Source organism: Condylura cristata, unplaced genomic scaffold (genome assembly GCF_000260355.1).
Source record: "Condylura cristata isolate star-nosed mole 26May11 unplaced genomic scaffold, ConCri1.0 scaffold00007, whole genome shotgun sequence".
NCBI classification, from domain to species: Eukaryota; Metazoa; Chordata; class Mammalia; order Eulipotyphla; family Talpidae; genus Condylura; species Condylura cristata.
The window spans coordinates 54,246,333-54,269,815 of record NW_004567108.1 but is presented as its reverse complement, the minus strand read 5'-3'; the positions used below and the strand labels follow the sequence as shown (position 1 = coordinate 54,269,815).

General features: G+C 39.7%; 1 protein-coding gene across 5 annotated transcripts in view; it reads left to right on the top strand.

The window, feature by feature from the left end:
- ZNF131 (zinc finger protein 131) overlaps window positions 1–21,135 on the top strand; it is a 30,735-nt gene extending 9,600 nt beyond the window's left edge. For 4 of the 5 annotated variants that reach the window (XM_012721976.1, XM_012721980.1, XM_012721978.1 and 1 more), the window contains exons 5-7: window positions 15,652–16,337; window positions 18,563–18,693; window positions 19,279–21,135. In XM_012721976.1, the coding sequence (XP_012577430.1) occupies window positions 15,652–16,337; window positions 18,563–18,693; window positions 19,279–19,965 (1,504 nt within the window). In that variant the 3' untranslated portion in view covers window positions 19,966–21,135. The remainder of the gene's footprint in view (window positions 1–15,651; window positions 16,338–18,562; window positions 18,694–19,278) is intronic. The other variant, XM_004678344.2, reaches the window with a different exon arrangement.
- Window positions 21,136–23,483: the final 2,348 nt, after the last annotated feature.

The window sequence follows — 23,483 nt, the reverse complement described above, 5'->3', positions numbered from 1 at the left end:
TTTTTTTATGATTTCTTTATGATTACAGAAATTGGGTACAGGCCAGAGGTGTGTGGTGGGTGAGAGGATTCACCAGAGACAGAGCAGGGAGCAGAACAAGCAGATTGACAAAGTACACTGCTGAGGGGAGCAGCTGGTGGGTCAGGAGAGGTCTGCTGCGCCATGGGGTCAGCTCCCTGGCCGGGGATCAAACTCATGATGCATTGACTTCGGAGAGCTTCATAATGTGGTGCTTTAACCCATTCCACCAACAGGGAGAGCCCCTTAGTGTTTTTTTTAATTAGTTTGAGAGTCAGGCTAAACTTTTCCTGACAAGAGCTGGGTGCACATATATTCTGATACAGTGGTCTGTAGTGTACGTGTGCATGAATGGATGGGTACATGCTGACTTGAGTCGATTGCTCTCCAGCAGAGAGAACTGAGATGTGGCTGGCAAAATAGAGGTTTGTTGATTCTGTACCTGACTAGGTCGTCTCTTAATGGAGGTAGACCTAGTGGAATATATATGGATGGAGAAATACCATGTAGTGTAGTTAATTCTATGTACATCTTCTGGAAAATGTTCTGTGTGGGTCCTTTCTGTTGATGGTATTAAGCAGTAGCTCATTAAGAGGAAAGTCCTTGGTATAAGACAGTGGAATGTTGTCTGTGACAGTGCACTAGGTTGGATTTAGTTGATACATATAGTCATTGAGAGATAAAGAATAACTGGTTAGACCTGTTTTCCCAGACCTATCTAGGTCCTTACAGTTATTGAGACCACAAATTCTTTTTGATCTATAGCTTGTCAGTTTTTTTTCTTGAACCAATTAGACATGCAGGGTACTCTGTGGAGTTCAGGGCCACAGGAAGGTACCACTGTTATGTATTGGTTTATAATACAATGTCTGGTATTGACTTCATGGGGACAGTCCTTTTAACTTTTCCCATGTGTATGAGCTATACTTTACTATTATGTATGTCTCATGAATTTTGTTAGAAACTAGACATTGTAGGGCCCTTCCTTGTGGCGCAGCGGGTTGAAGCACAGCTCTAAGAAGTTTAAGCCACTTTCTCATGAGTTCGATTCCCGCCTGCCCCGGAGGAGATCCACATGGCGAGGCAGACCTCTCCTGACCTGCCCGCTGCTCCCCTCAGCAGTGTACTTCGTTGATCTTCCTGTTCTGCTCCCCGCTCTGTCTCTGGTGAATCCTTCGCATCTCTGGCCTGTACCCCAGTTCTATATGAATAAATAAATAAATCTTTAAAAAAGAAATTAGACATTGTAAATAATAGTATATCAGATTGATACTCAGAAAGCCCCCGCCCCCACCTTTGTTTAGTTATTTATCTGGATTAACGCTGGAAATTCTGTACCCATTGAAATCTCTTGGTCAGCTAATGATTGTCAACAGATTATTTCCTTAAAGCAGTAAGTCTCCAAGCCTTTGTTGAAGAACTTTCTGTTTGGGGGCACACCATCAGTATCCCAGTAAGTAGTTTACAAGTTTTTATCTTTTTTTTCCTGTATACACTGAACATAGGCGGTGAGAGCATAGGGCTTTTTCTCTGTCATATCTTTCCTAGGTGTATGCACACAGACTTGCATAACTGGAGTATGCAGTGTTTTCTCAGCTCCTGTATGGACGTCTTAGACTTCCAGTTATTCCTCAAGTTTTTGGTCAGTTTTTAAGTTTTGGCATTAGCTATATCCCCATTAGTTCCACCTCAAGCTGCAATGACAAACACAGTTGCAGCTGATTGTTTTTGACAAATGCCTCTATAGTTAGGGCTGTTTGCAAAGTGAGCTGAATCATGTCATATATCCAAATACTTTTTAGAAATCTCTTAGATCTACCTGTTTATTGAATAAGTGTAAAGTACTTACAATACTGTTTGCCACATAATAATACCATGCACATACCGTGTTCTCAGCCTGGAATACCTTATCCCATTAGTTCATTGGTAGAATCTTTACTTTATGGTTGTGGTGCAGAGAGCCAGCTACCACTTCTCTGAAACCTGGCCTATATACCTCAGGCAGGTTGACATAGGTACTTCTGTAAGTCTGTATTTTTTTTCTTTAACATTCTCCTTTAGAGCAATAGTGTTGTTCCACATCTTCCCAATGTAGTACAACCTTTCTGATGCATGGATTATGCGCTTTGTTAGCTTTAGGAGGTATCTGAAAAGCTACCACTTAAAATTGTCTCTTGGCCTAAACCAGTTGCCAGGTGTCTCTTCCCTTACCAGCCTCTAAAATCTATTGACTTGCCATTTTGTTCTGACTCCAAACTTGCTTATCTCCTACTCTACAGAAGCCTGGAAACAGCATTTTTTTTTTTTTTTAATTATTTCTGTTTCAAGCTGGGTTCGGGTTCACCAGATAATACCCATGATTAAAACAAGCGTTAATAGGGCCCTCCTTGGTGGTGCAGCAGGTTAAAGTGCAGCACTATTAAGTTACCTGCAGTCACTGAAGTACAAGTGCTATCCCCAGCCAGGGAGGTGACCCACATGGCATCACAGACCGTTCCTCTTCTGCTCCCCACTGTTTCTGGTGACTCCTCTCACTTCCCTGCACTTCTAGCTTGTACCCCAGTTCTTGTATAATCTAGTTAAGAAGAACTTTACAATTTACTCCAGTACTTACGTTTATTTATTTTCTTCTTTTTGCATAGAAGAACTGGGGTATAGGCCAGAGATACAAGGGATGAGAGGATTCACCAGAGACAGAGTGGGGAGCATCAGGTAGACTTACTGAAATACACTGCTAAGGGGAGCAGCAGTTGGGACAGGAGAAGTGTGTACCATATGTGGCTCAGCTCCCTGGCCAGGGAAAGAACTCCAGCTATAGCAGTAATGGTGCAAGACTTAACCCACCAAACCAAGGAAGCCTAGTTGCTTATGTTTAAAAAGAACCATATTTCATCATAAGTAGTACTTTTTTCCTTATGTTAACATCTTTCCAATTGGTATGCTTCTTTATCTGGGTAAGTCATGATTTAGTTTCAGTTTATTTGCATAGACCTGGCAAGTTGAATTGGTCATTTAAAATGTCTTCAAAGTGACCACACTGCATTAGTTGATATGAAAGCAAAACTGCTATTGTGGAATTGGAGCCTTCAACGGGTAAGGACGCAGCACTGCAAGCGAGCTGCAGCTGATTCAGTAGGAGTTCGACCCCCACCCTGGAGGTGATCTACATGGCACCGCAGACCTCTCCACCCCCTGTTCCCTTCAGCAGTGAACTTAATCGATCAACTTGTTCTGCTCCCTACTCTCTCTCTGGTGAATCCTCTCGCCACTCCTGCTCCTCTGGCTTGTACCCCAGTTCTGTATGCATAAATAAATAAATCTTTAAAAATTAAAATAAAAATTGGAGCCTCCCAAAGTAGAATATTAATTTCATATTAATAGTGCAAAATTTGCTATCAGAAGAATAACCACAATTCTGTATAAGCAGTAATTAGGGCTCTTCAGGATCTTAGAAAGATGTGATTTAACAAAATAATTTAAGAACAAATATTTACTTGTGTCTAAATTGATTAGTTAAGGCACCCTGTATTGAGAAGAGTGTGACTTTGTTAAAAAAGATTTATTTATGCCTACAGATCTGGGCCAGGGGTGCGGGGGTTAAGAGGATTCACTACAGACAAAGTGGGGAGCAGAACAGGCAGATCTACTGAAATACATCGCTGAGGGGAGCAGCAGGTGGGTCAGGAAAGGCTTGCCACACTATGTGAGTCACCTCCTTACCCGGGAGGTGCTACAATGGCTGCAGATAGCTTCATAGTACTGTGCTTTTACCTGTTGCGCCACCAAAGAGGGCCCTGTGTAACTGTTTTATAGATGTAGAATTTGAATTAAGGTATACATCTCACATTTGCAGTATGCAAGGATTTTTTGGAATACAGTACAAACTTTTTGAATGACACTGAAATACTTGGACTTTGCTTTGCTTGGAATTACATCATTTATATAAAATTGTATAAGAAAGTTCCTTTTTTAAAAAATAAAATTATTTATTTATGCAGAGCTGGGGTACAGGCTGGAGGTGCAGGGGCAGTGAGAGGCTTCACCAGAGACAGTGTGGGGAGCAGAACAGGCAGGTCGATGACTGCTGAGGGGAGCAGCGGGCCGGTCAGGAGAGATCTACTGTACTGTGTACATCACCTCTGGGGCTGGGATTGAACTCATGCTGAAGTGGCTTTAGCTTCTTGGTTCTGTGCTCAACTTGCTGAACCACCAGGAAGGGCCCAGTTCCTGCTATTTTTAAGGAAGTAGCAGGTGCCTTACATATTATCCTGCTCAGCCTACTGAGATGCTGCCTCCAACAGTCAGAGCTGCCAGCTGACATAGTCTCCAATGTGACCTCCCTTTGCCCCATATCAGTTAGAATGTTTGAGCTTCATCCTTGATTTTGGAGGGAGTATCTGAGGGCAGACATGGCAGTCTGTCCTGTTTATTACAGATACCTGCCTGTATACCAGCCGAGTAACAGTCATCCAGTTTACAAACGAAGAGCTATGATAATGGGAAAAACATGTAGTGTCCTGCATGGGCAGCTAATTCCTGATGTTCCCAAAAGGCAACTTCATTAGTTAGAGAGGATGGTGGTCAGAACTATCTAAGAGGGGATAACATGTTCATTTCTCAATTTAGAAACTTGCAATGGTTGGAGATGCAATGTCAGAGCATTTTCTTACTGCGGAACCCCTTTTGGACAATTCTGAAGGACAAAGATCATTAATGTTCTTTCCTCTCCACCCTTTCTGGGGTCTGAGATGTTCTCTTCCTGAGTGCTAGGGTTATTGCTTTTTTTCCACTCCCATAAAAATCAGTGTATACCATTTATAGTAGATGGAATGTCACTTCCTCACGTCTGTTCATAGCCATGCTTTTCTGTAGAATGGTCAGGGACAAGAAGGATAAGTGTGTGTGTATATATATATATATATTTTTTTTAAAGATTTATTTATTCATACAGAACTGGGGTACAGGCCAGAGATGCGGAGGGTAAGAGGATTCACCAGAGACAGAGCGGGGAGCAGAACAGATCGACGAAGTACACTGCTGAGGGGAGCAGCGGGCGGGTCAGGAGAGGTCTGCCCCGCCATGTGGTCACCTCCGGGGCAGGCGGGGATTGAACTCATGCGGAAGTGGCTTAAGCTTCTTTGTGCAGTGATTTAACCCGCTGCGCTACCAGGGAGGGCCCAGGATAAGTATATTTTTATAAAACTTGGAGACCCATTGTGTTTCCCGTTTGTGCCTCACATAAACCATACTGCAAGCAGTATTCTCAACTATTCGGTTATTATTAAATTTTAAGATGTCATTTTAACAAGAGAATCCAGGTGACTGAACTAGAATTAAGTTTGAATATGACATACCCAGACTGTCACCTGAAAAAGATAACCAGCTGGACAGTTTCAGTGTTGCCATAGAAGGAAAGACAAGCATCATGGCTAAGAATGGTCAAGGCAAAATCTTAAATTTCCACTTGGATTTAAGTAACTTCCCACCCCTTTTGTCTTGATCATTACCCAAGAAATACCTGAAAAGAGATAATTCATTTTTGGTGACAGTTGTGTTCAGTGACCAAACCAAAATTGTAATTCAGGTTTTTGAACCTGGAGTTGGTGAGGAAGTAGTCAGAAATCTTAAGTCCCTGTTTGAGCAAGCTGTTGGCAGTACTCTGCAGTGTTATTACCCATAGATCATAGAATTTGAAAGGTCCATTGATACCTTGACTATCAACCAGTTTCTGAGTAGCTATCAACACATAGTTATCAAACTGCAGGCAGTACAGAAATCTAAACAGGTTACAAATTAGTCTTGAGGGTCACTGTGGTATGGCCAGAAACAGCTGGTCAGGTTGGAATAGCAAGAATATAATGTGAAAGTATCAAGTGAGGCCTCACTGATTGCTCTAAGATGGGCTCAAAGGTCCAGTGTAGTCATTCTGCAAGGAACAGTTGGAGACGATCCCCAGGGCAATGTGATCTGCCAGCTTCCAGCAGGCGTCCCATATCTGGTACACAGCAGCATCTTACTTGAGAAACACAGGGTCCTTTACTTTCTGTTCAATATATGGTAATGAATGTATTCAAAGTAATGTTGGTGCTAGATGTCAATGGAAATCTGGGCAGTGCAGGCTTGATTAGCAGTTTGATTCTATGGACATTTAAATAGTGATCTGCATGTAGTTTGATCAATTGCTGTGTTTGTTTCCACAGTTGTTGACACAAAGAATGGGTGTATCTAACCTGCCAGGATGTCTAAATCTTTCAACTGATTATTGGCAATAATAGCCCAAGAGTCAGTTTAGAAAAATCTTACAAGGCTATTACAGAGCTATGAATACAGCCTGAGCTATGCTCTTTTAGTAAAGTGACTACCTCCATCTTTAGGTTTACATAGTTGATACTTAAGACTGAGCTTCACCAAACCATCAGTGAATCAGAGACCCCACTGATGTACCTTCTTTGGACAATAGAGCAGAGGTCTATCACTATTTTCAGGAGGTTAACCTCTTTCTTGAGTATACTTTCCTGTTTGTCAAGTGAAACTTGCTGGGCATATCTTACCTTTTACTCTTGAAGTCTTAGTGGACATACTGCCAGTGATAATAAGTAGGGGGCCTCAAAGCCTCCATGGATCAGGTATCAGTTTCAACAGGAGCTTGACAGTGAGCTAATTTTTTTCCTAGAGAGTGTACCTTGCAGCCTGTGAGGGCACTTGACAGTTCAAAATCTAATGAATACCTTTGGGTGGAGACTGCCTCCCTTTTCTAAAAGTTCTAATACCCAAAAGTATTAGTCACAGAGACTTATAGCTGAAAGGAAGCTCAGTATTAGGGCCCCTTAGAGAATGTACCACAGCTTGATGGACAATTTCCAATATAGCCTGTTGGTTGGGGCCCCGCTTAGAAAATTTACAGATTAATGAATATAAAGAAGAAAACTAGGCACATACTATTTTGTATCCAAGTTGTCCACTTAAGGTGCTGGACTTCATTTTTGGTGGGAGGAGGGAGGAGGTGATGAAAAGAGTCAACTTTTCTTTTACTGCTGTAGGAATTAAGTATTGTTAACCCACCTGTAGAGTCCCAGGAAACTTGACTTGCTGATCAAAACTCTGAACTCTTGCTGGTAGAGGTGTACTGACACTAAGTCAGGGCCTTTGAGACTTGAGTCTTGGTTTGTCCTAAATCTTGATCCCTGCATGAGTAGCTCATGTCAGGGGGTTTGTTCTAGTTGCTCTTCTCTACCTGTGATTCTTCCCAGTCAGGATGATCTGTACCTGGTACTTGCGGAGTAGTGAAGTGTAAGTGCACGCGCTAGTTCTTCCTGTGCATTCGGTCAAAGTGTCACAGTATACAGAATCAGCCCCACCCATAGGATCAGGACATCCTCATTTTTTTCCCCATGGACTTTGCCCAAACCCCATCAGTGACCCTCTCCCCAGTGACCTAGGAGGGAATAGTGAGATACCTGAACCTAACAGAACCATGGATGTTTTCATGCCTTCCACTCCCGTTTCCCTTAGTGTACTTGGATGGGTGTATAGTGCTTCACTATATCCTTTTGGAAACAGACCTTGGCTCCACCTATAATTATCTTTCTCCTTAAAGCAGCTCAAAGTAGAGGGGAAGGGAAAGTAGAAGAGATGGGAATGGGGAAGTGATCTGTGATTAGTGATTAGTAAGCAAGGCCTATTTTAGTTTCAAACAGTCTGCTTAGCTGTGTGTGGCTTGGCCAGTCAGACTTTCATTGTTTTCTACCCAAAGCCCTCCATCATTTCTGATAATGTTTATTTCATTTTGGGGGGTCCCTGATTCAGTAGCCCATCTGCATTATTTTTCCACTGGCTGTGTACATTAATTCAGGACATGTGTTTCCTTTTTATCTCTTATGCTTTTGCCTGTTTTTAACATAAGGATTTAGGAGGGGCTTTAGGTGTCCTGGCCATAGGAATTTTTATTACTTTGGGCCCTTTTCTCATTTCCTGGTGCCTTTCAGTTAGACAGGAGGACTTTTTGTTGTTGTTTTTAAGGTTATAAAGTTAGTTTTATGGACTTTATTTGTACTTAATCAAAGAGACATATCCCATGAGACAAGAATTACTCCATTCTACTCTGTTCTATTCCATTTTCATTGTTTTACTCACCAATTCTTAAGCCTGGAGCAGCCTGGAAGTCTGGAAGTGAAAGCTGCTGTTGATGTTGCAGCTTTGTCTGTGGTTGGTAAGGTAACTTTTCTACCATCACCATCTCCTTTGTTCCCTTATTTCTTTCCCTTGCTTTTCCCCCTTAACCTCACAGTCCTCAGGATGTTTATTAATGTCTGCTAGATTTTTAAGTTATTTTACATGATCATATCTGCTATGTAAATGTTCAACATTTTTATCATTTTAACTTTGCTGCATATAATTATCTCAGATTTCCTCCATTTTGTAGAAAATGACTGTGTATCATCCATTATTATGGCTATATAATACTTCATGGTGTATGTTTAACCCATTATTTATTCCCTTGAATGAGATTTTGACTACTCCCATATTTAAGCTCTTAAATAATACTGCTATGAATATTGTGGAACACATTTTTTGTTGTTGATGGCTTCATATTCTATGAATATAAGCCCAAGAATGGGATTGCCATATACAGTATTGCTGCTTTTAGTTTTTTTTTTTTTTTAAAGATTTAATTATTCACACAGAACTGGGGTACAGGCCAGAGGTGCAGGGGCAGTGAGAGGATTCACCAGAGACAGTGGGGAGCAGAACAGGCTGATTGACAAAGTATACTGCTGAGGGGAGCAGCGGGGGCGTCAGGAGAGGGGATCGAACTCAGGCTGAAGTGGCTTTAGCTTCTTGGTACTGTGATTTAACCCACTGCGCCACCAGGGAGGGCCCTAGCTTTTTTAAAGATTTATTTATTTGTAGAGAACTGGGGTACAGGCCAGAGATGTGGAGGGTGAGAGGATTCACCAGAGACAGAGTGGGGAGCAGAACATGCAGATGGATGAAGTACATTGCTGAGGGGAGCAGCGGGCGGGTCAGGAGAGGTCTGCGAGCCATGTGGTCACCTCCAGGCCAGGCGGGATCGAACTCATACAGAAGTGGCTTAAGCTTCTTTGTGCTGTGCTTTAACCCGTTGTGCCACCAGGAAGGGCCTGCTTTTAGTTTTTTAAGGTAAAATTGCTTTCCCCATGGTTCATTTGTATCAAAAGGATTTCTTTTACTCTTTATCCTTTCCAACATTTGTTGGGGACCTTCTGATGCATATACCATTATCATAAGTATGAGATGGTACCTCATTGTAGTTCTGATTGAGGAGAAAGAGTCTTAACAATCAATTCCTCATCATGGGGTTTTATTTCAGAGAACTGTTCCTTTTGGCACCCTAATGGCAGCCAAAACTCACTGCCAAAAATAAAAAACAAAAAACAACTCAGTCCTTTTATGGTCATCTCCAAATGAGTCTAAGGTGGTACAACAGATTGCAGGAGGAGCTGAGCCACTTAGGTGACTCAGGTGTCACCATTCTTGGATGAACATTCTGTTGCTTCACATCTCCTACTTTGACCAGCCCAAAACTCTAATGACTCACTTGGTTTCTGTTAGTAACTGGCAAATTTCCCTCTTGTCACACTTAGTTTAGGAGCATGTTGCAGTAATCTGTCTTTAAAGGGACAGAACCTTCAACATCTATTTAAGGTAATACTAACCAAGATGGGAATAGAAGGAGTCTACCTCAGTATAATAAAGGCCATATATCCCAAACGAACAGCAAACATACTACTACTCAGTGTTGAAAAATTGCAAGCTTACTCCCTGATATTCAGCACAAAAATTAAGGATGCCGTTGTCACCATTTCTTTTTAACTTAGTATTAGCAGTTTTGGACAATCAAACACAGGAAATAAAGGGAATACATGCAGGAAAAGAAGTGACCTATCACAATTTGTATATGATATATGGAAGGTCCTAAAGACTACATCAGAAAGTTATAAACAAATCAAACAGCAAAATGGCAGGTTACAAAATCAGCATATAAAACCCATAGTTGGGCCCTCCCTGGTGGCACAGTAGGTTAAAGCACAGCCCTGTGAGCTGGCTGCAGTTACTTAGGTGCTAGTTGATCCCCAGCCATGGAGGTGACCACATGGCTGGCAGACCTCTCCTGTCTCGCCCACTGCTTCCCTCAGCAGTGTACTTTTATCTGTCTGCCTATTCTGCTCCCCACTCTATCTCTGGTGAATCCTCTCACTGCCCCTGCACCTCTGGCTTATACTTCAGTTCTGTATGCATCAATAAATAAATCTTTTAAAAGCCCATAGCTTTTTAAAATATGAACAACAAATAAGAAGCAAAAATACTAAGAAAATAATTTTATATAGTTGCTTCCAAAATAATTAACTATGGATGATTTGGTAGTTTGTGCACTACTGTGTTGATACCGGTTGGGGGGGGGCTATACTTCCAAAATAACAACAGTATGGGACAGTGTTAATCAAAAAAATTAAATAAAACCAAGCCCTAGAATCAACAGAGGAGGTACAAAGACCCATACAATGAAAACTACAAGATGTTAAAGTACTCATGTAGGAACATAAGGAAACGGAAGACTCTCTTTGCTCATTGATATGGAGAATCAGTACAATCAAAATGACTATCTTACCTAAAATGCTATACAAATTTAACACAATTCCCATCAAAACCCCAGCAATATTTTGCAAAGAAACAGGACCAAAAATACTGAAATTTGTATAGAACCACAAAAGGTATGAATTGCCAAGGCAGCCTTTAAGACAAGAATCTTAAATTGATGAAGCTGTCACCTTAATCTGAATTCAAACTTCAAAAAGCATTTAAAATAATATGATAATGCGCAAAAATAGATCAAGGACCAGTAGAACAGAATGGAACATCCAGATATAAATTCACACATGGTGCCATAATGTAATCTATGATAAAACATCCATGACTATAATAAGATGGAAGAAAGGTAGTTTCTTTAATAACTGGTACAGGGAAAATTGGAAAGCCACACTTAAAAAAAAAAGAGTGAAATTAAGCATGGCAGTCCTCTCCTGACTCACCTGTTACTCCCCTCAGCGGTGTACTTTGTTGATCAGCCTGTTCTACTCCCCACTCTGTCTCTGGTGAATCCTCTCACCACCCCTGCACCTCTGGCCTGTACCCCAGTTCTGTGTGCATAAATAAATCTTTATTTTAAGAAAAGAATGAAATTAGATTAGTTGCTAACATCAGACACAAAAGTTCCAACTGGAGAAAAGATTGGTTATAAGACCCGCAACAATAAAATACAAAGAGGAAAAACTTTGGCAATACATTAAAAAATATCGGCAATAAAGATTATTTTAGTATCAGTCCTTGTGGCAAGGATATTAAAAATAAGCAATTGGGACTACCTCAAGTTAAAAAGCTGAAAATATAATATGTATGGACATCCTACTAAGTGGGAAAAATTATATTTAACTGATATAAGGATTAATACCCAACATTTTTTCTAATATAATAATTTATTTTTACATCATTTTGTTCCTTTTTCCATCTCAGTTGTAATCCCCATGAATACCCAACATATTTAAAAGCTCATACAATTCAACAGTTAACAAATAGGCAGCAGGTATTAATAAATAGTTCACTAAAGACAATAGCCAGAAGGCTAAAAGACATGGTAAAATGTTCATCACTCCAGATAGAAGATGTAGATTGAAACTACAGTTAGCTACCCCTTACCAACTGTGGATGGCAAATAACAAAAAGATCTCCAAGTATAATAGATGATGTAGAGAAGGAATTCTATAGGTGGTGGGAATTGAACTGGTGAAAGTGAAACCATATGGAAGGCAATCTGGATTTACCTTAAACAATTAAAATTGGAAGTTTTGTATGAACAGGCAATTCCAATCTTGGGCATATTTCCACAGAATATTAAACCAACAAAAAAAAATCTGTTATGTTCTGCAATATTTACAACAGCATTATTTACAGCTAGGATATGGAAACAGCCTAAATCTTCAGTGCATGAATGGATCAGAAGGATGTAGTACATGCTGTATTACTTGGCCACAGGAAAAGATTAATGTAGGTATTCAACAGAATGGAGGGAATTTGAAAAAATTATTATGCAGCAAACAAGTGAGAACTCATAAAAGCAAATATTGGACTTTCATGTAACAGACAGTTAAGAGATGGGAAATTGAAGGGATGGTTGTGGTGGAGGGGAGAGAAAAATTTTTTAAAAACTTCTTTGATGAAGCCAGGTAACAACATACTAGTTTCTTTAAATTGCAGAGTACACAAGAAAAGGAAGGCGGTGGGGCCACACCCTTTTCTGTTCAACACCCCCATAACCCCCCCAGTACACACACACTTGAATCTTAGTTGTTAATGATGGCAGGCTTCAGACTGAGCATCCGATTGGCAGGAAATTCCTTCCCACTTCTTCCCCAGAGTTTGCAAACCAGCACACTATTCCAGCAGCAGTCTTTAATGTTAGTTACTACCTAACACTCCTGCAAACCACCTTCCTAGTTTTTCTTATTGAACATGTTTTAGTTTCCTGGGGCTGCCATAACAGTACCACTTAAAGGAATTTGTTTTACAGTTCTTGAAATTAGAAGTCCCCAATCAAGCTATTAGGAGGGCTGTCCTACTCATCAGAATATCCTGCCTTGCCTCTTCTAGCTGCTGGTAGTTCCAGCATTCTTGGACAGTGTTACCGTAACTCCAGTCTGCATCGTCTCATACCACCATCTTTCCTCTTTGTCTCTGTTTGGCTTGCTTCTCTTTCTGTGTGTATCCAAATGTCCTCCTCCTTATAAGGACATAGTTGGATTAGAATATGGCCCTTACATATGGTGTATATGTGCATGTTTGTGTATATGTGCATGTTTATGTATATGTGTATAAATAGAGAAGGGGAAATAGGGAGAGGGGAGTGACAGGGAGAGGCTTCCATCACCTTATATGTTATAAGAGTACAGGCTCACACCTCTTAAAATGAGTGTTACCACACATAACACCAAATGTCAATAACCACAACCCCTGTCTGCCCCCACCACCACCTAATGGATGATCAGACCCATTTTGTAACCCTGGCTCAATAGGTCAGATTTCAAGGGCTTGTTTGATTTGCTTTTGTCCTTTGCCTAGTTCTTTTTGTACCATGTGAATGAAATCTGGTCAGTCTTTCTCCTTCTGACTTCTTTGACTTCATATAGTCTCCAGTTCCATCCATGTTGCCACAAATTGTAAGATTTCAACTTTGTTTTATTTTAAAGGTTTTTTTTTTTATGCATACAAGAGTTGGGGTGTAGACCAGAAGTATGGGGGGTAGGAGAGGACCAGTGAAAGAATTCACCAGAGACAGTGGGAAGCAGAACTGGCAGATTGAAATACACTGCTGAGGGGAGCAGTGGGTGAGACAGGAGAGGTCTGCCACACCATGTACATAGCTTACTGGCCAGGGATCAAACTTACGCTGCAGTAGTCTCTGATAGCTTTGTAATGCTGAGATGTTCCCCTTGTGCCACCAGGGAGGCCCCAGATTTCTTTTCTATGTAGCCAAATAGTACTCCATTGTACATATATACCACATCTTCCTTATCCACTCACCTGTTTGCATAGTGTTGCAGTCAACATAGGAATGCATATATATCTTTTTGAATTGGTGTTTTTATCTTTTTTTAGGTAAAGAACTTGGGGTGGAATTTCTAAGTCAAATGGTACATCTATTTTTAATTTCTTGAGAAACCTCTGTTTTCCAAAGAGTTGGACCAGTTCACATTCTTACTAACACTGTATGAGGGTCCCTTTTCTCTCCTCCTTTACCAGCATTTGCTGTTTCTGGTCTTTCTGATAGGAGCTGTTCTCACAGACATGAGGTGATAATCTCATTGCGATTTTGATTTGTGTTTCCCTGATGAAAGTGATATGAGCATTTGCTTTGTAGGTGATTGGTTTACCACTCAGGTAACCTAATTGAGGAAACTCAGATCTTTTATAGTGGACTAGACAAGTAACGTACTGAGCAGTAAGCAGAGCTGCCCTCTGTCTCAGAGTGAGGTGCTCTCTAGCTTCCCAGGCTGATGGTTATTGTAAACTTCTTTGAAGAAACAGTCTGGAGCCAAAAGTGTACGTTCATAAGAGGTGTAAAAGCACATCATTGAACGGGCTCTTGCTGGTGGCCCAGTGGGTTAAAAACACTACATTATGAAGCTCTCCAAAGCCACTACAGCATGAGTTAGATTCCTCATCAGGGAGCTGACCCACATGGCGTGGCAGACTTCTGACCTGCCCACTGCTCCTCTCAGCAGTGTATTTCAGTAGACCTGCCTGTTCTGTTTCTCACTCTGTCTCTGGTGAATCCTTCCACTCATCACACCTCTGGTCTGTACCCCAATTTTGTAAGCATAAATAAATAAATCTTAAAAAAAAAAAAAAGCCACACACACATCATTGGAGATTCAGAAAGACACCTGCAGTCCCATGTTTATTGCTGCTTCATTTACATTAGGAAAGACATGGAATCAACCCAAGTGCCCAAAAGTAGATGAATAAATTAAAAAGATATTGTACACATATCCAGTGGAATATTACTCAGCAGTCAAAAGATAAGCTCGTGGTTTTTGCAGCAACATGGATGGAGCTGGAAGGGATCATCTTAATGAAATAAGCCAGAAAGAAAAAAAGAAAAAGAAAAATATCAGATGGTTTCACTCATAGCAGGAGCATAATGAAAAATTATATACCAGAGACATTTTACAGGGGTGGAGTGGGGAATGGGATCAAAAATGGGGTCGGGGGGTGAAGTGCACTGGTCTATGGTGGTGGCACACGGGTGATTTGGTGATAGGAAGCCCATGGGGATTAAAGCTGAGATGGCCAAAGGCACAAAATGATGTAAAAAAAACTATTATATTAAAAAAAAAATCAGTGGCGAATTGTCTCCCAACGGTTGTCTTTTCTTACTGAATTTACTGAATTGTGGAATTCTTTCTTTATTCTCTGAACAAGACCTTTGAGAGCAAATGTTTAAAACTTCTTGAGGGTGTGTGGCTTGCCGTTTTAGTTCAGAAGCAAAGATTTTAACTTACAGAAATTATTTTTCCAGTTTTGCCATTAAGGTTTTTGGGGTTTATGGGGGGGGCAGTTTTAAAAACCAATTGATAAGATTGTTTCCTGTTATAGAAATTTAATAGTTTGATTTCTAGTAAGTATATTATCCATTTGAATTTTTTTGTTTGATATGATGGTAAAGATCAAGTTTTATTTTTCCGATGTATCAGTAAATACCAATTGTTCTAGCAGTGCGCTGTTAAAGATAACATTTTCTCCATTAAGTTACCTTGGAACCTTTTTGAAAAAATCAATTGAATTGCTATATAAGTGGATTTGTTTCAGGACTTTATTCAGTTCTTTTTATTCTGCTCTACTAGTCTTCTTTTCTTTCCTTTCACTGATAATCACATGTTAACTTACATTGGCTACTTAGTAAGTCTTGAAATCAGGTTGTAAGTCTTCCAGTTTTGTTTTATATCTTTCTATTAGATTTTATTGGCTTATCAGTTCCAAAAAGCCTGCTGGGTCTTGACTGATCTTACAGGTTTTCATTCCATACATTTTGTATTTCAGGAGCAAAGAAAACTCAGCTCCACTAGAGGAAAATGCTACAGGAAAAAGTGAGGCAAAAAAAAGGAAAATCGCAGAAACTTCAAATGTTATTACCGAGTCGTTGCCATCTGCAGAATCAGAACCTGTTGAAATTGAAGTAGAGATTGCTGAAGGCACAATTGAAGTAGAAGACGAAGGCATCGAAACCTTAGAGGAGGTAGCTTCTGCCAAACAATCTATAAAGTACATTCAGAGTACAGGTTCCTCTGATGACTCTGCGCTGGCATTGTTGGCAGATATTACCAGCAAGTACCGTCAAGGTGATAGAAAAGGGCAGATTAAAGAAGAAGATGGCTGTGCATCTGACCCCACAAGCAAACAGGTAGAAGGTATTGAAATTGTGGAACTTCAGCTGTCACATGTGAAGGACTTGTTCCATTGTGAGAAATGTAACCGTTCATTTAAATTGTTTTACCATTTTAAGGAACACATGAAATCACACTCAACTGAGAGTTTCAAGTGTGACATATGCAATAAAAGGTATCTTCGGGAGAGCGCATGGAAACAGCACCTCAATTGTTACCACCTTGAAGAAGGTGGAGTCAGTAAGAAGCAAAGAACTGGGAAAAAAATTCACATTTGTCAGTACTGTGAGAAACAGTTTGACCACTTTGGACATTTTAAAGAACATCTTCGAAAGCATACAGGTAATTAGCAGATACTTTTAGGTTGAATGCGGGGTTTTTTTTTTTCCCAGTGACATCACATTTAATTGAAATCTTGTTACTAAAATCTGTACCACAAGGTCATGGAGATGAAAGAGATAAGTACCGTTTCCTAGAGGGATTACTGTGTCATGACTTTCAAAGGGAAAGGAATTAGCCAGGAGACAGGCATTTCAGACAACGAAATGGGACAGTGCACTAGCGTAGAGGACTGAGAGGGAGGGACTCTGGAGCACTGCTGGTAGGTTATTCCAGCTGGAGGATTAGTGCTAAAGAAAGGATTGCTAGGAGAGGCAGCTGGATAATCTACCAGTGGCTCAAGGATGAGTTGAGAGAGTGCTGTAGAAATGGGAGACTAGGACAAGATTGTATAATAAGGGCTGTAAGTGAGTTGGATTTTATCTTGGAAGGCTCCACATCATTTGAAAGAAGTTTAAGTTAGGAGGGATTCTGATCCCATTTATGTTTTAAAAACATGACTGATAGTAGGGATAGGTTGGAGTGAAATCTAGTTCTAATTAGGAAACTTAGGGAAATCTAAACAAAAAGCAGAAAAGAGAGATGTGAATAACATTAAGTTATAACAATTGAAAGGATTTGGGGATCAGTGAGATAATGGAGGTTAGGACAGGACCTCCTGGCTTTCTGATGTAGGTGGTGATATGATTGATATGATTGGAGATAATTAACTTCAGAAAAAGAAACTATAGAAGGGTAAGCACTTTGGGACTAGGAGCTGATAACAGACATATTGGGAGATATACCATGGTATACCCAGCGTGTAAGGGAACCCTAAAGCTGACCGGCAGCCATGTTTTCAAATGTTTTATTCCCTAATTTTCCAGAGAAGTAATGTGAACTCATAGAAACAGTATTTGTCTGGGAATTTATCAGAATTATCTTCTGGCTCCATTTATGACATTTGCCAGCATGATGAGCTTGATATGTCACTAGCTTTGGGTCTTTCCCTGTCTGTGTACATTAGGTAGATAATGGGACCTTCTTATTGGATTGTGATAAATAAATAGAAAGCATGTTGAAGACTACTGCCTACACATCTAAAGTATAGTTAATCTTTTTGTAGATTTCCTTAGGTACATTAAACAAATTTTTTAAATAGAAAATATTCAGATGACATAAGTTCAATGTTATAATGAAAAGTGCATGTCTTTCCTTATTAGATCACTCTGGAAACATCACAGGTGCCACCTTTGAAATTCCAGGCCTCCTCTTTACAAATGTCATTTTGTCTCTTTCAGTTCTCACTTCTCCTTGCCCTGTCTATATAGTTTATTGCCCCATTTATTTTGTCCTCATTGTATACAACTTGATTCACTTTCTTGTACTCTAAGCACACTCTCCCTTGCCTTTTGATCCCATTTGCTCTAAAAAATCCTCCTTGGATTTTTGCAACCATGTACTTTTACTCCCTGCTGAGCGCTTCTAGAAAAACCTCAGAACTAACATTGGACTTTTGTAATTCTTGTTCATACATGTGCTTAAGTCCACAGCCCACCCCAACAGATGATGTGTCTCCCAACCCCATCTCACCTAGGGGTGAACTTCCATCTTTGTCTCCCCTTTTATTACAGAAAGAGATTTCTTTTTTCTTTGAGGACAGTCCTGTACCCACACCTTGATGTCTCTATGTTGTCTTCCCATCTATCATTCTCAGTCCTCCTCTTCCTCACTGGCTCCTTTCTCTTTAGTAAATAAACAGTGACTCTCCTGACCTAACTAATTGATTGTGTCCCTGTCTAGTCACCTCTCTCTCACTTTCCACACCATCTTGGAAAGAATTTCTGTACTGTTTTCATTAGCTTGCCTCACTCGCCTCCCTCATCCAGCTATGCTCTGGCTTCTGATCTCACCACACTACTCACCCTGTTCTTGCTAGATGAGTAGTAATACATTTACTTGAAATAGAAATTGGTCTTGATTTTTATCTAATGGAAGATAGGACCATTTTTTAAGAAATGCAAAAAAAAAAAACCACTATGAAACAAAACTTAGGTTTAAGTTTTCTTTGTCCAGCACAGATATTATAATTACTAAAAATTAACATTTCTACCTCTGAAGGAGTGTTTTGGGTACAGTAGAAATGTCTGAATTATGATTTATAATCTTCCTTTCAAGAAGGTGCTATTAGACTTAACCAAGAAAAACTATTTTTTAATTTGTCAACATAACTTTGTCTATTCTGATAGGTGAAAAACCTTTTGAATGTCCAAATTGTCACGAACGATTTGCTAGAAATAGCACTCTCAAATGTCACCTGACTGCATGCCAAACTGGAGTGGGGGCGAAAAAGGGAAGAAAGAAGCTTTATGAATGTCAGGTATGTGTGGGTGTATTCTGTCCTTAGCAAAGAATCCTGTCTTTGAAATTATTGAAAGTGAAGGGTAACAGTTAGTGCAAAGGTACAGAGCTGACTGAGCGTAAGAACATCATTGTCATGACTTTAAGGGGAGTTAGAGTAGTTTTTTTTTTTTTTTTTTAACCTAATCCAAGATCACACTGATGTCAGTAAAATGAAGCCCGGGAAAGCAGGTGTGAACATATATATACATATGATCAGACCCACTGCAGGTTGTAGGGGAGCCAGACCCGTTGAAATGAACTCCAGAATACAATGATTTTAAATGTTGATACTATGAAATTGTATTATTGTTCTATATTCCTAAAATTTATATAAGATTTCAATAGTGAAGGCAGTGTAAAAGTTTTTTCCAAAATGTACCTCAGTTACATTAGCTAAAAGACCAAAAGAATTCATAAAATATCTTGGACCATGCTTTATTACAAATAACCACATTCATAACATTTTCAGAAAATTTTGCAACTTTTTTCTTACAGAGCAAATGTATTCATATATCCTTCAGTTCTAATATATGTATTAACAATATGTGTTTGCTTATTTCAGGTCTGTAATAGTGTGTTTAACAGCTGGGACCAGTTCAAAGATCACTTGGTAATACACACTGGAGATAAACCCAACCATTGTACTTTATGTGACTTGTGGTTTATGCAAGGAAATGAATTTAGAAGGCATCTCAGTGATACTCACAATATTTCAGAGCGTCTAGTAACTGAAGAAGTTCTCTCTGTAGAAACACGTGTGCAAACGGAACCTGTAACATCAATGACTATAATAGAACAAGTTGGGAAGGTACATGTGTTACCACTGCTTCAGGTTCAGGTGGATTCAGCGCAAGTCACTGTAGAACAGGTCCATCCAGATCTGCTCCAGGACAGTCAAGTGCACGATTCACATATGAGTGAACTTCCTGAGCAGGTCCAGGTGAGCTATCTCGAAGTAGGTCGAATCCAAACCGAAGAAGGTACTGAAGTGCATGTGGAGGAGCTGCATGTTGAACGGGTAAATCAGATGCCAGTGGAAGTACAAACAGAGCTTCTAGAGGCAGATTTGGATCAAGTCGCCCCTGAAATTATGAACCAGGAAGAGAGAGCACCTAGCCAAGCAGATGATGCTGAGGCCACCAGGGAAGATCATGACGACGCTGCAGATTTAGAGACCACACCAACAATGGATTCCCAAGCTGAAAAGGCAGGGAAGGAGAACAGACCATCGATGCCGGTTTTAGAGTGACACCACGAATGAATATATTTTTAAATATATGTGTGGGTTTTTGAACTGATGGGCAGTGTAACTGTCCTTAAGTAACATACAAGTGGACCAAAGTTAAACTCTTTCCTGTTGTGCTGAACTGTTTCTGTTGAAACAAACTGATTCTCACTCCCACTCCCAGCCCCATTAATGCCACAGAGGAGGGATTTTTCCAGTCAGGGAAGGGGGAACTTTGAGAAGTCTATTTCTGTAAACTTAAATGGATTATATTCTTATTATATAGTTGGTTATGAATGTATTTTCATTGTGGTAAGGGTTCTCCCTTCTCTTTCCCAGGTCATGTCCTTCCTCGATTCTTTTCCATTATTGTAAAATCATTAGAATACAAGTTCATGTATTCTAATGCATGTTAGAAAATTGAATATATAGGAAAAACAAGGCTGCATGAAGAAAAGTGCATTGTTACTGTGCAGTTAAATTTTGGCTTCTGGCTTTCTTTAGTTTGAACAACATTCTTGTCTTCTTTAATAGTTAACGACGTTATCTGCAACAGAAATGGAATGGTGGTGGCAAAATTCCTAGAATGTTAAAAGAAAAAAACCACACCCATGTGCCTTTTCAAAACCAACTAAACTTCTATAAAGCATCTCTGGTTTTTTCAAAGTTTGTGTTGTAAAGGGCAGTGTAGGCAATTCGATATAGTACTTTATATTTTTGCTTATGATGACAATTCCCAATTCTTTTTCATTTAAGTTAGGTTGAGTAATTTAATGGCAGCTGAAGGGGCCATATTTCATTTGAGAAAATTTGTTTTATATCTGTGGTAAACTTTATTTTGATGAAAAGTTGCACTAGTATTTTACCACCAGATGAGAAAAAAGTGAGCATCATTTAAAAATTAATGTATTTAAAATAAAGTACAGAAAAAAACATGTATATAATTTATCAGGCTTTGTTTTGAATGAATCTTTTCCCCCTCCGATCCTTAATGTAAAGATCTTGTGCTATAACTTTTAAAGCCATACAAATAAGAGTGCTAAACTGTGGACTTAAAAATAGGTGTGTAAATATTTTTAATCAGTATTACTTGGAAAATAAAATATAACGACCACATAAAGTAAACCAATATGCTATTTTCTTTACCTGTTAAATACTGGGAGATATTTACATTTTTAAAGTAAAGTTTAAAATGTATTCTTGACTCTGTTTTTTTTAATTGCCAATGGGAAGTTGGTTTGTGGTCAGAGATATTTTCTTATATGTCTTTATGAACCTTAGTAATGTGCCTAATGAGAGAAAATTCTTATTATATGTCTACAATCCCCAAAAATCAGTTCAGGGGAAAGGAAGGAAGAATAGGATATTTGCAGTTCTTCCTTGGTAGGGCACAACGGCCAATGAATTTCTTTTTAGTAGAAGCTATTTAAAAAATACTTTATTAGTGAGTTAAATTTAAAAGATCAGTTCAGCATAACACACTTTAGTAATGCTGATGTTAAATGGTATGTATGACATTTTTTAAATATACAGAAGAAAAATGGTGTCCCACAAGAAGAGAAGTTAGACTTGAAGGTAACTTGAATAGGGATTTGTAATTTTTAAGGTCAAATAAGTATATGGACATCTTGAAGTGTTTCCTGTTTAGCTGTTGAGTACAAAGGCTTTCCCCCCCCACCCCCTTGAGTTAAAACAATACCATGATAAAATTCGGTCACATTGAATTTAGGATGTCCATGTTCCTGAGCTAGTTTCAGTAAAAAAATCCTGATACTGGTTTTACCTAGATACATGACTAGTTAGTATCTAGTGAATTTTGAGTGCTGAAAATAGGTTCATGCTGTACTCTTAAGCCAAGGTATTAAACAAGGTTTATTTTTAAACACTCCAAAGAGTTCTCACCACATGGTTGAGATCAGGAACAAAGGCTTATCAAAGTAAAGTTTCACTGGAGTTTTTAGATTGTCAAGGCCTTTCAAGATACATTTGTTCATTTTACTTTACCCAAAAGTTATGTGTAAAGGCTGTGCAAATTCCAATAAACTCGGTTGCAGAAGGGGAAAGCTACCCTCTGGTTAAGAACCTTGTTTTGGCATTTTGCAGTTTACATAGCAGAAAAGCTACTACAACCCATGATGTATATTGACCTCAAGTACTGGGTTGGATACTTCGTTCCTCCCACATTTACTGCTGGAGATTTTAGCTAGGTCTATGGTGCTGAAGCTGGGCAGGAGGAATCCCAGGTACACTGGAGGAAGTACAGGAGAGCCTCTTCAGCAGCAGTTCTTGATTCTCTTGACACCATACTGGGTGGCCTTCAACTCGGACACTACCCAAACAGCGCAGACTCCACATGTGCACCACAACAGTAGGCCCACTTTAAAAGCCAGCTGAAAATAGGCTCCCTGGGATACCTGCTTGGTTAGCTTCAAATTAGGGGTTCCTACCCCTCTGATTTAATAATGCCATAGACCAGCTCATTACCTAGAAAGCACTATACTTAATCTTACTATAAAGGATATTCCAAGTTACAGAGATTATTGGGCAAAGGGAATGGGCAGAATTTCCTGCTGACTGGTGTGCCGCCCTCCCAGCTCATGGATGTGTTCACCAACTTGAATGCTTCCTTATCCTGCTTAAGTAGTATTACCTACCCATGATTGGTTAAGTCATTGGCAACTTGTCATTTAATTCCCAGCTTCTCTCCGGTACTTGAGATTGTGGGGTTGCCTTCTAATGTAGTGATTGTTTGCTCTGGCAGCAGGTGCCGAGAGGCACCTCATTAAAATAAACGCAGGCATGGTCAAAAGGGGCTTAAGAGTAACAAGGAATTTCCAAGGTTTAGGAGCTTTGTACCAGATACTAAGGACAAAGTAGCAAGTTATGTATGTTTTCATTATACCACATCTGAGATTCAAAGGGAAACTAAATTGAACCCTAAGTGGTAAAGATAAAATCTGGAAAACAATATGTGCAAATCAGAAGGCTCTTACAGGCAGTATAAAAAGTACCATCACTCTATTGAAAGTACTTACATAGAAATGCTGCTCCCCTGCACTGTGTTCAATTGGGAATTCGAGACTTCAGGATTGGAAGGGTTTGTGAAGGTCTAGACAATTATCCCCTTCATATTTAGCTTAAGCTGGCAGCATGGGCTGAGAGCTGGAGTCTCCTGGACCTAGCAAGTAGATTTTAATAACACATCAGTCAATGTAACAGTTGGTTTTAAACAAATGATAATATGTTGGCGTGAAGTTTTTGTAACAAAACTACAAGTAAATGTTTTATTTTATAAAGTTTAGCCTGGTTTGTTGGAGAAAACAGCAGCTTTGAACTCCTTAGGTTAACATTGACCTTGTGTTTCCTCAGAAGAGGGAAACCTGTGCTGAATGAACATGTCAAGCTATGAGCAGCCTTTTAAGGAGAGAGCCTCCTTTTAAAGACAACCTCAGGCTCTTCATCCTACGCAGCGCCCTGTCTATTCTCGTAAGTCAAGGACACAAGCAGTCCAGGTCTATGGAGCTGTCCAAGGTTTTGTTTCA